This window comes from Bombina bombina, chromosome 12 (assembly GCF_027579735.1).
Source record: "Bombina bombina isolate aBomBom1 chromosome 12, aBomBom1.pri, whole genome shotgun sequence".
In the NCBI taxonomy this organism is placed as follows: Eukaryota; Metazoa; Chordata; class Amphibia; order Anura; family Bombinatoridae; genus Bombina; species Bombina bombina.
Window position 1 is genome coordinate 150,169,351 of NC_069510.1, and position 13,963 is coordinate 150,183,313.

Below are 13,963 nucleotides of genomic sequence, written 5' to 3' on the forward strand. Positions count from 1 at the left end.
TTGCTTGTGGCAGTGCAAGGTCTGTAGGTGACACTTGTCCACCACAAAAAGATATTTCTTTCATGTAATTAACAAGAGTCCATGAGCTAGTGACGTATGGGATACACATTCCCACCAGGAGGGGCAAAGTTTCCCAAACCCTAAAATGCCTATAAATACACCCCTCACCACACCCACAAATCAGTTTTACAAACTTTGCCTCCAAGGGAGGTGGTGAAGTAAGTTTGTGCTAGATTCTACGTTGATATGCGCTCCGCAGCAAGTTGGAGCCCGGTTTTCCTCTCAGCGTGCAGTGAATGTCAGAGGGATGTGAGGAGAGTATTGCCTATTGAATGCAGTGATCTCCTTCTACGGGGTCTATTTCATAAGGTTCTCTGTTATCGGTCGTAGAGATTCATCTCTTACCTCCCTTTTCAGATCGACGATATACTCTTATATTTACCATTTCCTCTACTGATTCTCGTTTCAGTACTGGTTTGGCTTTCTACTAACATGTAGATGAGTGTCCTGGGGTAAGTAAGTATTATTTTCTGTGACACTCTAAGCTATGGTTGGGCACTTTATTTATAAAGTTCTAAATATATGTATTCAAACATTTATTTGCCTTGACTCAGAATGTTCAACTTTCCTTATTTCCAGACAGTCAGTTTCATATTTGGGATTATGCTTTAAATTATCATATTTTTCTTACCTCAAAAATTTGACTTTTTTCCCTGTGGGCTGTTAGGCTCGCGGGGGCTGAAAATGCTTCATTTTATTGCGTCATTCTTGGCGCGGACTTTTTTGGCGCAAAAATTCTTTTCCGTTTCCGGCGTCATACGTGTCGCCGGAAGTTGCGTCATTTTTTGACGTTATTTTGCGCCAAAAATGTCGGCGTTCCGGATGTGGCGTCATTTTTGGCGCCCAAAGCATTTGGGCGCCAAATAATGTGGGCGTCTTATTTGGCGCCAAAAAATATGGGCGTCGCTTTTGTCTCCACATTATTTCAGTCTCATTTTTCATTTGCTTCTGGTTGCTAGAAGCTTGATGTTTGGCATTTTTTTCCCATTCCTGAAACTGTCTTATAAGGAATTTGATCTATTTTGCTTTATATGTTGTTTTTTCTCTTACATATTGCAAGATGTCTCACGTTGCATCTGAGCCAGAAGATACTACAGGAAAACCACTGCCTGCTGGATCTACCAAAGCTAAGTGTATCTGCTGTAAACTTTTGGTAGCTATTCCTCCAGCTGTTTGTAATAATTGTCATGACAAACTTGTTAAAGCAGATAATATTTCCTTTAGTGATGTACCATTGCCTGTTGCAGTTCCCTCAACATCTAAGGTGCAGAATGTTCCTGATAACATAAGAGATTTTGTTTCTGAATCCATAAAGAAGGCTTTGTCTGTTATTTCTCCTTCTAGTAAACGTAAAAAGTCTTTTAAATCTTCTCTCTCTACAGATGAATTTTTAAATGAACACCATCATTCTGATTCTTTGGACTCTTCTGGTTCAGAGGATTCTATTTCAGAGATTGATGCTGATAAATCTTCATATTTATTTAAGATGGAATTTATTCGCTCTTTACTTAAAGAAGTACTAATTGCTTTAGAAATAGAGGATTCTAGTCCTCTTGATACTAATTCTATACGTTTGGATAAGGTTTTTAAAGCTCCTGCGGTTATTCCAGAAGTCTTTCCTGTTCCTAATGCTATTTCTGCAGTAATTGCTAAGGAATGGGATAATTTGGGTAATTCATTTACTCCTTCTAAACGTTTTAAGCAATTATATCCTGTTCCGCCTGACAGGTTAGAATTTTGGGACAAAATCCCTAAAGTTGATGGGGCTATTTCTACCCTTGCTAAACGTACTACCATTCCTACGTCAGATGGTACCTCGTTTAAGGATCCTTTAGATAGAAAAATTGAATCTTTTCTAAGAAAAGCTTATCTATGTTCAGGTAATCTTCTTAGACCTGCTATATCATTGGCTGATGTTGCTGCAGCTTCAACTTTTTGGTTGGAAACTCTAGCGCAACAAGTAACAAATCGTGATTCTCATGATATTATTATTCTTCTCCAGCATGCTAATAATTTCATCTGTGATGCCATTTTTGATATTATTAGAGTTGATGTTAGATTTATGTCTCTGGCTATCTTAGCCAGAAGAGCTTTATGGCTTAAGACCTGGAATGCTGATATGGCTTCTAAATCAACTCTACTTTCCATTTCTTTCCAGGGAAACAAATTATTTGGTTCTCAGTTGGATTCTATTATTTCAACTGTTACTGGTGGGAAAGGAACTTTTTTACCACAGGATAAAAAGTCTAAAGGTAAAAACAGGGCTAACAATCGTTTTCGTTCCTTTCGTTTCAACAAAGAACAAAAGCCTGATCCTTCGTCCTCAGGAGCAGTTTCAGTTTGGAAACCATCTCCAGTCTGGAATAAATCCAAGCCTGCTAGAAAGGCAAAGCCTGCTTCTAAGTTCACATGAAGGTACGGCCCTCATTCCAGTTCAGCTGGTAGGGGGCAGGTTACGTTTTTTCAAAGAAATTTGGATCAATTCTGTTCACAATCTTTGGATTCAGAACATTGTTTCAGAAGGGTACAGAATTGGTTTCAAGATGAGACCTCCTGCAAAGAGATTTTTTCTTTCCCATGTCCCAGTAAATCCAGTGAAAGCTCAAGCATTTCTGAATTGTGTTTCAGATCTAGAGTTGGCTGGAGTAATTATGCCAGTTCCAGTTCCGGAACAGGGGATGGGGTTTTATTCAAATCTCTTCATTGTACCAAAGAAGGAGAATTCCTTCAGACCAGTTCTGGATCTAAAATTATTGAATCGTTATGTAAGGATACCAACGTTCAAGATGGTAACTGTAAGGACTATATTGCCTTTTGTTCAGCAAAGGAATTATATGTCCACAATAGATTTACAGGATGCATATCTGCATATTCCGATTCATCCAGATCATTATCAGTTCCTGAGATTCTCTTTTCTAGACAAGCATTACCAATTTGTGGCTCTACCGTTTGGCCTTGCTACAGCTCCAAGAATTTTCACAAAGATTCTCGGTGCCCTTCTGTCTGTAATCAGAGAACAGGGTATTGTGGTATTTCCTTATTTGGACGATATCTTGGTACTTGCTCCGTCTTTACATTTAGCAGAGTCTCATACGAATCGACTTGTGTTGTTTCTTCAAGATCATGGTTGGAGGATCAATTTACCAAAAAGTTCTTTGATTCCTCAAACAAGGGTAACCTTTCTGGGTTTCCAGATAGATTCAGTGTCCATGACTTTGTCTTTAACAGACAAGAGACGTCTAAAATTGATTACAGTCTGTCGAAACCTTCAGTCTCAATCATTCCCTTCGGTAGCCTTATGCATGGAAATTCTAGGTCTTATGACTGCTGCATCGGACGCGATCCCCTTTGCTCGTTTTCACATGCGACCTCTTCAGCTCTGTATGCTGAACCAATGGTGCAGGGATTACACGAAGATATATCAATTAATATCTTTAAAACCGATTGTTCGGCACTCTCTAACGTGGTGGACAGATCACCTTCGTTTAATTCAGGGGGCTTCTTTTGTTCTTCCAACCTGGACTGTAATTTCAACAGATGCAAGTCTCACAGGTTGGGGAGCTGTGTGGGGATCTCTGACGGCACAAGGAGTTTGGGAATCTCAGGAGGTGAGATTACCGATCAATATCTTGGAACTCCGTGCAGTTTTCAGAGCTCTTCAGTTTTGGCCTCTTCTGAAGAGAGAATCGTTCATTTGTTTTCAGACAGACAATGTCACAACTGTGGCATACATCAATCATCAAGGAGGGACTCACAGTCCTCTGGCTATGAAAGAAGTATCTCGAATTTTGGTTTGGGCGGAATCCAGCTCCTGTCTAATCTCTGCGGTTCATATCCCAGGTGTAGACAATTGGGAAGCGGATTATCTCAGTCGCCAAACGTTGCATCCGGGCGAATGGTCTCTTCACCCAGAGGTATTTCTTCAGATTGTTCAAATGTGGGGGCTCCCAGAGATAGATCTGATGGCCTCTCATCTAAACAAGAAACTTCCCAGGTATCTGTCCAGATCCCGGGATCCTCAGGCGGAGGCAGTGGATGCATTATCACTTCCTTGGAAGTATCATCCTGCCTATATCTTTCCGCCTCTAGTTCTTCTTCCAAGAGTAATCTCCAAGATTCTGAGGGAATGCTCGTTTGTTCTGCTAATAGCTCCAGCATGGCCTCACAGGTTTTGGTATGCGGATCTTGTCCGGATGGCATCTTGCCAACCATGGACTCTTCCGTTAAGACCAGACCTTCTGTCACAAGGTCCTTTTTTCCATCCGGATCTGAAATCCTTAAATTTAAAGGTATGGAGATTGAACGCTTGATTCTTGGTCATAGAGGTTTCTCTGACTCCGTGATTAATACTATGTTACAGGCTCGTAAATCTGTATCTCGAGAGATATATTATAGAGTCTGGAAGACTTATATTTCTTGGTGTCTTTCTCGTCATTTTTCTTGGCATTCTTTTAGAATACCGAGAATTTTACAGTTTCTTCAGGATGGTTTAGATAAGGGTTTGTCCGCAAGTTCTTTGAAAGGACAAATCTCCGCTCTTTCTGTTCTTTTTCACAGAAAGATTGCTATTCTTCCTGATATTCATTGTTTTGTACAAGCTTTGGTTCGTATAAAACCTGTCATTAAGTCAATTTCTCCTCCTTGGAGTTTGAATTTGGTTCTGGGAGCTCTTCAAGCTCCTCCGTTTGAACCTATGCATTCATTGGACATTAAATTACTTTCTTGGAAAGTTTTGTTCCTTTTGGCCATCTCTTCTGCTAGAAGAGTTTCTGAATTATCTGCTCTTTCTTGTGAGTCTCCTTTTCTGATTTTTCATCAGGATAAGGCGGTGTTGCGAACTTCTTTTGAATTTTTACCTAAAGTTGTGAATTCCAACAACATTAGTAGAGAAATTGTGGTTCCTTCATTATGTCCTAATCCTAAGAATTCTAAGGAGAGATCATTGCATTCTTTGGATGTTGTTAGAGCTTTGAAATATTATGTTGAAGCTACGAAATCTTTCCGTAAGACTTCTAGTCTATTTGTTATCTTTTCCGGTTCTAGGAAAGGCCAGAAAGCTTCTGCCATTTCTTTGGCATCTTGGTTGAAATCTTTAATTCATTTTGCCTATGTTGAGTCGGGTAAAATTCCGCCTCAGAGAATTACAGCTCATTCTACTAGGTCAGTATCTACTTCCTGGGCGTTTAGGAATGAAGCTTCGGTTGACCAGATCTGCAAAGCAGCAACTTGGTCCTCTTTGCATACTTTTACTAAATTCTACCATTTTGATGTATTTTCTTCTTCTGAAGCAGTTTTTGGTAGAAAAGTTCTTCAGGCAGCGGTTTCAGTTTGAATCTTCTGCTTATGTTTTTTGTTAAACTTTATTTTGGGTGTGGATTATTTTCAGCAGGAATTGGCTGTCTTTATTTTATCCCTCCCTCTCTAGTGACTCTTGTGTGGAAAGATCCACATCTTGGGTAGTCATTATCCCATACGTCACTAGCTCATGGACTCTTGTTAATTACATGAAAGAAAACATAATTTATGTAAGAACTTACCTGATAAATTCATTTCTTTCATATTAACAAGAGTCCATGAGGCCCACCCTTTTTTGTGGTGGTTATGATTTTTTTGTATAAAGCACAATTATTCCAATTCCTTATTTTATATGCTTCGCACTTTTTTTCTTATCACCCCACTTCTTGGCTATTCGTTAAACTGATTTGTGGGTGTGGTGAGGGGTGTATTTATAGGCATTTTAGGGTTTGGGAAACTTTGCCCCTCCTGGTGGGAATGTGTATCCCATACGTCACTAGCTCATGGACTCTTGTTAATATGAAAGAAATGAATTTATCAGGTAAGTTCTTACATAAATTATGTTATTTTTTTAGGATATCCCAGCTTGGGCAGCTTAATTTCTGTGGTTGGCCGACTGCTGATCTAGAGCCGGCCAATCCTCATTATCTGGCTTTCTTTCATGTAATTAACAAGAGTCCATGAGCTAGTGACGTATGGGATATACATTCCTACCAGGAGGGGCAAAGTTTCCCAAACCTTAAAATGCCTATAAATACACCCCTCACCACACCCACAAATCAGTTTTACAAACTTTGCCTCCAAGGGAGGTGGTGAAGTAAGTTTGTGCTAGATTCTACGTTGATATGCGCTCCGCAGCAAGTTGGAGCCCGGTTTTCCTCTCAGCGTGCAGTGAATGTCAGAGGGATGTGAAGAGAGTATTGCCTATTGAATGCAGTGATCTCCTTCTACGGGGTCTATTTCATAAGGTTCTCTGTTATCGGTCGTAGAGATTCATCTCTTACCTCCCTTTTCAGATCGACGATATACTCTTATATTTACCATTACCTCTACTGATTCTCGTTTCAGTACTGGTTTGGCTTTCTACAAACATGTAGATGAGTGTCCTGGGGTAAGTAAGTCTTATTTTCTGTGACACTCTAAGCTATGGTTGGGCACTTTATTTATAAAGTTCTAAATATATGTATTCAAACATTTATTTGCCTTGACTCAGAATGTTCAACTTTCCTTATTTTCAGACAGTCAGTTTCATATTTGGGATTATGCATTGAATTATCATATTTTTCTTACCTCAAAAATTTGACTTTTTTCCCTGTGGGCTGTTAGGCTCGCGGGGGCTGAAAATGCTTCATTTTATTGCGTCATTCTTGGCGCGGACTTTTTTGGCGCAAAAATTCTTTTCCGTTTCCGGCGTCATACGTGTCGCCGGAAGTTACGTCATTTTTTGTCGTTATTTTGCGCCAAAAATGTCGGCGTTCCGGATGTGGCGTCATTTTTGGCGCCAAAAGCATTTAGGCGCCAAATAATGTGGGCGTCTTATTTGGGGCGTCGCTTTTGTCTCCACATTATTTCAGTCTCATTTTTCATTTGCTTCTGGTTGCTAGAAGCTTGATATTTGGCATTCTTTCCCATTCCTGAAACTGTCTTATAAGGAATTTGATCTATTTTGCTTTATATGTTGTTTTTTCTCTTACATATTGCAAGATGTCTCACGTTGCATCTGAGCCAGAAGATACTACAGGAAAATCACTGCCTGCTGGATCTACCAAAGCTAAGTGTATCTGCTGTAAATTTTTGGTAGCTATTCCTCCAGCTGTTGTTTGTAATAATTGTCATGACAAACTTGTTAAAGCAGATAATATTTCCTTTAGTAATGTACCATTGCCTGTTGCAGTTCCCTCAACATCTAAGGTGCAGAATGTTCCTGATAACATAAGAGATTTTGTTTCTGAATCCATAAAGAAGGCTTTGTCTGTTATTTCTCCTTCTAGTAAACATAAAAAGTCTTTTAAATCTTCTCTCTCTACAGATCAATTTTTAAATGAACACCATCATTCTGATTCTTTGGACTCTTCTGGTTCAGAGGATTCTATCTCAGAGATTGATGCTGATAAATCTTCATATTTATTTAAGATGGAATTTATTCGCTCTTTACTTAAAGAAGTACTAATTGCTTTAGAAATAGAGGATTCTAGTCCTCTTGATACTAATTCTATACGTTTGGATAAGGTTTTTAAAACTCCTGCGGTTATTCCAGAAGTTTTTCCTGTTCCTAATGCTATTTCTGCAGTGATTTCCAAAGAATGGGATAAATTGGGTAATTAATTTACTCCTTCTAAACGTTTTAAGCAATTATATCCTGTTCCGCCTGACAGGTTAGAATTTTGGGACAAAATCCCTAAAGTTGATGGGGCTATTTCTACCCTTGCTAAACGTACTACCATTCCTACGTCAGATGGTACCTCGTTTAAGGATCCTTTAGATAGAAAAATTGAATCCTTTCTAAGAAAAGCTTATCTGTGTTCAGGTAATCTTCTTAGACCTGCTATATCATTGGCTGATGTTGCTGCAGCTTCAACTTTTTGGTTGGAAACCCTAGCGCAACAAGTAGCAAATCGTGATTCTCATGATATTATTATTCTTCTCCAGCATGCTAATAATTTTATCTGTGATGCCATTTTTGATATTATTAGAGTTGATGTTAGGTTTATGTCTCTAGCTATCTTAGCCAGAAGAGCTTTATGGCTTAAGACTTGGAATGCTGATATGGCTTCTAAATCAACTCTACTTTCCATTTCTTTCCAGGGAAACAAATTATTTGGTTCTCAGTTGGATTCTATTATTTCAACTGTTACTGGTGGGAAAGGAACTTTTTTACCACAGGATAAAAAATCTAAAGGTAAAAACAGGGCTAACAATCGTTTTCGTTCCTTTCGTTTCAACAAAGAACAAAAGCCTGATCCTTCGTCCTCAGGAGCAGTTTCAGTTTGGAAACCATCTCCAGTCTGGAATAAATCCAAGCCTGCTAGAAAGGCAAAGCCTGCTTCTAAGTTCACATGAAGGTACGGCCCTCATTCCAGTTCAGCTGGTAGGGGGCAGGTTACGTTTTTTCAAAGAAATTTGGATCAATTCTGTTCACAATCTTTGGATTCAGAACATTGTTTCAGAAGGGTACAGAATTGGTTTCAAGATGAGACCTCCTGCAAAGAGATTTTTTCTTTCCCGTGTCCCAGTAAATCCAGTGAAAGCTCAAGCATTTCTGAATTGTGTTTCAGATCTAGAGTTGGCTGGAGTAATTATGCCAGTTCCAGTTCCGGAACAGGGGATGGGGTTTTATTCAAATCTCTTCATTGTACCAAAGAAGGAGAATTCCTTCAGACCAGTTCTGGATCTAAAATTATTGAATCGTTATGTAAGGATACCAACGTTCAAGATGGTAACTGTAAGGACTATATTGCCTTTTGTTCAGCAAGGGAATTATATGTCCACAATAGATTTACAGGATGCATATCTGCATATTCCGATTCATCCAGATCATTTTCAGTTCCTGAGATTCTCTTTTCTAGACAAGCATTACCAATTTGTGGCTCTACCGTTTGGCCTTGCTACAGCTCCAAGAATTTTCACAAAGATTCTCGGTGCCCTTCTGTCTGTAATCAGAAAACAGGGTATTGTGGTATTTCCTTATTTGGACGATATCTTGGTACTTGCTCAGTCTTTACATTTAGCAGAGTCTCATACGAATCGACTTGTGTTGTTTCTTCAAGATCATGGTTGGAGGATCAATTTACCAAAAAGTTCTTTGATTCCTCAAACAAGGGTAACCTTTCTGGGTTTCCAGATAGATTCAGTGTCCATGACTCTGTCTTTAACAGACAAGAGACGTCTAAAATTGATTACAGCTTGTCGAAACCTTCAGTCTCAATCATTCCCTTCGGTAGCCTTATGCATGGAAATTCTAGGTCTTATGACTGCTGCATCGGACGCGATCCCCTTTGCTCGTTTTCACATGCGACCTCTTCAGCTCTGTATGCTGAACCAATGGTGCAGGGATTACACAAAGATATATCAATTAATATCTTTAAAACCGATTGTTCGACACTCTCTAACGTGGTGGACAGATCACCATCGTTTAATTCAGGGGGCTTCTTTTGTTCTTCCGACCTGGACTGTAATTTCAACAGATGCAAGTCTCACAGGTTGGGGAGCTGTGTGGGGATCTCTGACGGCACAGGGAGTTTGGGAATCTCAGGAGGTGAGATTACCGATCAATATTTTGGAACTCCGTGCAATTTTCAGAGCTCTTCAGTTTTGGCCTCTTCTGAAGAGAGAATCGTTCATTTGTTTTCAGACAGACAATGTCACAACTGTGGCATACATCAATCATCAAGGAGGGACTCACAGTCCTCTGGCTATGAAAGAAGTATCTCGAATTTTGGTTTGGGCAGAATCCAGCTCCTGTCTAATCTCTGCGGTTCATATCCCAGGTGTAGACAATTGGGAAGCGGATTATCTCAGTCGCCAAACGTTGCATCCGGGCGAATGGTCTCTTCACCCAGAGGTATTTCTTCAGATTGTTCAAATGTGGGGGCTTCCAGAGATAGATCTGATGGCCTCTCATCTAAACAAGAAACTTCCCAGGTATCTGTCCAGATCCCGGGATCCTCAGGCGGAGGCAGTGGATGCATTATCACTTCCTTGGAAGTATCATCCTGCCTATATCTTTCCGCCTCTAGTTCTTCTTCCAAGAGTAATCTCCAAGATTCTGAGGGAATGCTCGTTTGTTCTGCTAATAGCTCCGGCATGGCCTCACAGGTTTTGGTATGCGGATCTTGTCCGGATGGCATCTTGCCAACCATGGACTCTTCCGTTAAGACCAGACCTTCTGTCGCAAGGTCCTTTTTTCCATCCGGATCTGAAATCCTTAAATTTAAAGGTATGGAGATTTAACGCTTGATTCTTAGTCAAAGAGGTTTCTCTGACTCTGTGATTGATACTATGTTACAGGCTCGTAAATCTGTATCTAGAGAGATATATTATAGAGTCTGGAAGACTTATATTTCTTGGTGTCTTACTCATCATTTTTCTTGGTATTCTTTTAGAATTCCGAGAATATTACAATTTCTTCAGGATGGTTTAGATAAGGGTTTGTCCGCAAGTTCCTTGAAAGGACAAATCTCTGCTCTTTCTGTTCTTTTTCACAGAAAGATTGCTATTCTTCCTGATATTCATTGTTTTGTACAAGCTTTGGTTCGTATAAAACCTGTCATTAAGTCAATTTCTCCTCCATGGAGTTTGAATTTGGTTCTGGGAGCTCTTCAAGCTCCTCCGTTTGAACCTATGCATTCATTGGACATTAAATTGCTTTCTTGGAAAGTTTTGTTCCTTTTGGCCATCTCTTCTGCCAGAAGAGTTTCTGAATTATCTGCTCTTTCTTGTGAGTCTCCTTTTCTGATTTTTCATCAGGATAAGGCGGTGTTGCGAACTTCTTTTGAATTTTTACCTAAGGTTGTGAATTCCAACAACATTAGTAGAGAAATCGTGGTTCCTTCATTATGTCCTAATCCTAAGAATTCTAAGGAGAAATCGTTACATTCTTTGGATGTTGTTAGAGCTTTGAAATATTATGTTGAAGCTACTAAATCTTTCCGAAAGACTTCTAGTCTATTTGTCATCTTTTCTGGTTCTAGAAAAGGCCAGAAAGCTTCTGCCATTTCTTTGGCATCCTGGTTGAAATCTTTTATTCATCTTGCCTATGTTAGATCGGGTAAGACTCCGCCTCAGAGGATTACAGCTCATTCTACTAGGTCAGTTTCTACTTCCTGGGCGTTTAGGAATGAAGCTTCAGTTGATCAGATTTGCAAAGCAGCGACTTGGTCCTCTTTGCATACTTTTACTAAATTCTACCATTTTGATGTATTCTCTTCTTCTGAAGCAGTTTTTGGTAGAAAGGTACTTCAGGCAGTGGTTTCGGTTTGAATCTTCTGCTTATGTTTTTCATTAAACTTTATTTTGGGTGTGGATTATTTTCAGCAGGAATTGGCTGTCTTTATTTTATCCCTCCCTCTCTAGTGACTCTTGTGTGGAAAGATCCACATCTTGGGTATTCATTATCCCATACGTCACTAGCTCATGGACTCTTGTTAATTACATGAAAGAAAACATAATTTATGTAAGAACTTACCTGATAAATTCATTTCTTTCATATTAACAAGAGTCCATGAGGCCCACCCTTTTTTGTGGTGGTTATGATTTTTTTGTATAAAGCACAATTATTCCAATTCCTTATTTTATATGCTTCGCACTTTTTTTCTTATCACCCCACTTCTTGGCTATTCGTTAAACTGATTTGTGGGTGTGGTGAGGGGTGTATTTATAGGCATTTTAAGGTTTGGGAAACTTTGCCCCTCCTGGTAGGAATGTATATCCCATACGTCACTAGCTCATGGACTCTTGTTAATATGAAAGAAATGAATTTATCAGGTAAGTTCTTACATAAATTATGTTTTTTTTTTCTTAAAAACATATATGTGCCAGTAACTTTAAAAAAAAAACGTAAACATAATAATGCATTTAACTAAATAATGTGCCCAGGTTATTGTTTAGTTAGAATAACTGCTTTAATCTAGCTGGACATAGTAGACAGAGCACATGATACATAATGCTTCTTGCAGAAAATGCGCATACGCACACAACGCACTCAGGAACTAGGCGCCTAATTCCCACCCCTTGGTCTATTTTACCACTTCCTGTAGGAAGTATGATTTACATTAAATTAGAGATGTCTTATGTTTGGTGTAATGAAGTTTGTCATTTGTAATGGCTGTTACCCAGCTCCTTATTAATGAGTGTTGCATTGGTTACTGTATTGTGGGCTAAAGTAAGACTTTAATTTTGTATTTTTAGGAGGAAGAAGCAAAGCAGCTGGTTCGTGACGCCATTGCTTCTGGTATATTTAATGATTTGGGATCTGGTAGTAACATTGATCTGTGTGTTATCACCAAGAACAAGGTGGATTACATCCGTCCACACGATCAGGCCAACAAGAAGGGAGTGAGGTGAGTGTAATAGATCAAGGGCAACAGTCACATGTATGCAGAAACATGTCATGCACATACCGGACGCTTCCAGTCATGTATCTACACTGCCCCATATAGCACCGATCAGTGGAGCAGCCATCTCTCTCATGTAATTAGTGATGCATGGCAGGTGGCTTTACACAAAATATCAGTGCACAAGATGTGTGGTTGCAAACATAACGGGTAGTGCTTAAAACAGGTGAGAATCCAAAGTGTGTGTGCAGTGCTTTCTTTCCAAAGGCAGGGAGAGTCCACAACTTCATTCTGTTGGGAATATCAACAACTGGCCGCTAGGAGGAGGCAGACACACCCCAACCAAAGGCTATAAATATCCCTCTTACTTCCCCTATTCCCCCAGTCATTCTTTGCCTTTCATCACTATAGGAGGATGGCAGAGAAGTGTTAGTAGAAGATTTAGTCCATTAATGGGTATTTTCCCTTCAAGTGTGGACTGGGGTGTTTGAGTAACCATGTAATCCTCTCAGTGAGAGTTGTGGTGAAATTTAGCTTCTAGATGTCACGGGAAACGTTCTCTGACCACTATCTAGAATTAATGCTGGGAAATTTACACTGTTTTTTCCTTCTCTTTAGGTCCCTGATGTGTTTGGTGAGACTGTCAGACCTTTAATCCTGGAGGGCAAGTCCTTTATTTTACTTTGAGGGATTATGCCCAGTAGGGCTGCAAATTCCCTGAGGTTATGGGGGCATTTAAGTAAACAGTTCACAGTGTGATACTTTTATTTCTCTTCCGGATATGAGGATATTTAATACCTTTTATAATAGGTTATTTTATTGAGCAGTTGGGGCTAATCTATGTGTGCTGCTTAGCTCCTTGCCAACTGGAGCACATGTGTGAGGTTTTTTTTGGTCTCATATAGAATGCAGGACAGTTTGGGAAAAAGTTCCCACTGGGGCCAATTTTACAGCTATGCAGCTGATATTCAGCTTTGCACGGTTTCTCTTCTAGCTGGGGGCGGTCACAAGATGCGCACCATGTCAATTTTTTGCTGAGGCTGGTCAGAAGTTTGCTCCTACGTAACGATCCGCATACAGAGTTTGCAGCAGGCATTGGAAGAGATCCGACTTCATTCCGGTCTCGCCTGTATACCTAGGAGGTGGTGAGTACCTCAGCCAAGGCTGAGGGTAGAGGTGCCATGCTAAAGTTAAAATTTATTTTTGTTGCTAATGATATTGAGACCTTATACCTGCTATTTTGCATGTTTATATAGTGAGGAGACTATGGTTTGCCCACCTGCACAATTTTGTTCTGTCTGCTTAAGTTCTGTGTTAAAGACCAAGAAGGGGTTTAAATCTGGTTTATCCCCTGGTACTTTAATGCGCTCTGAGCCTTCTACCTCTCAGGACTCTGTTGTCCATGAGATGCCTATTCTGCATCCGCAGTCCCCCTTTAACCCTATGACACAGGCAGTGCCCTGCAGCACATCTTTATTTCCGTCTGGAGGTAATTTTTTGCCCGCAGATTTTTCTTTACAGCTTCAATCTGCGGTATCATTGGCATTAAACAACTT

The 13,963-nt window shown here is 39.8% G+C and overlaps 1 protein-coding gene across 1 annotated transcript in view; it reads left to right on the top strand.

The window, feature by feature from the left end:
• The window catches only part of PSMB7 (proteasome 20S subunit beta 7), a 257,792-nt gene that overhangs the window by 237,305 nt on the left and 6,524 nt on the right, over positions 1–13,963 (top strand). The window contains exon 7 of the mRNA XM_053695833.1: positions 12,262–12,413. Within this exon, the coding sequence (XP_053551808.1) occupies positions 12,262–12,413 (152 nt within the window). The remainder of the gene's footprint in view (positions 1–12,261; positions 12,414–13,963) is intronic.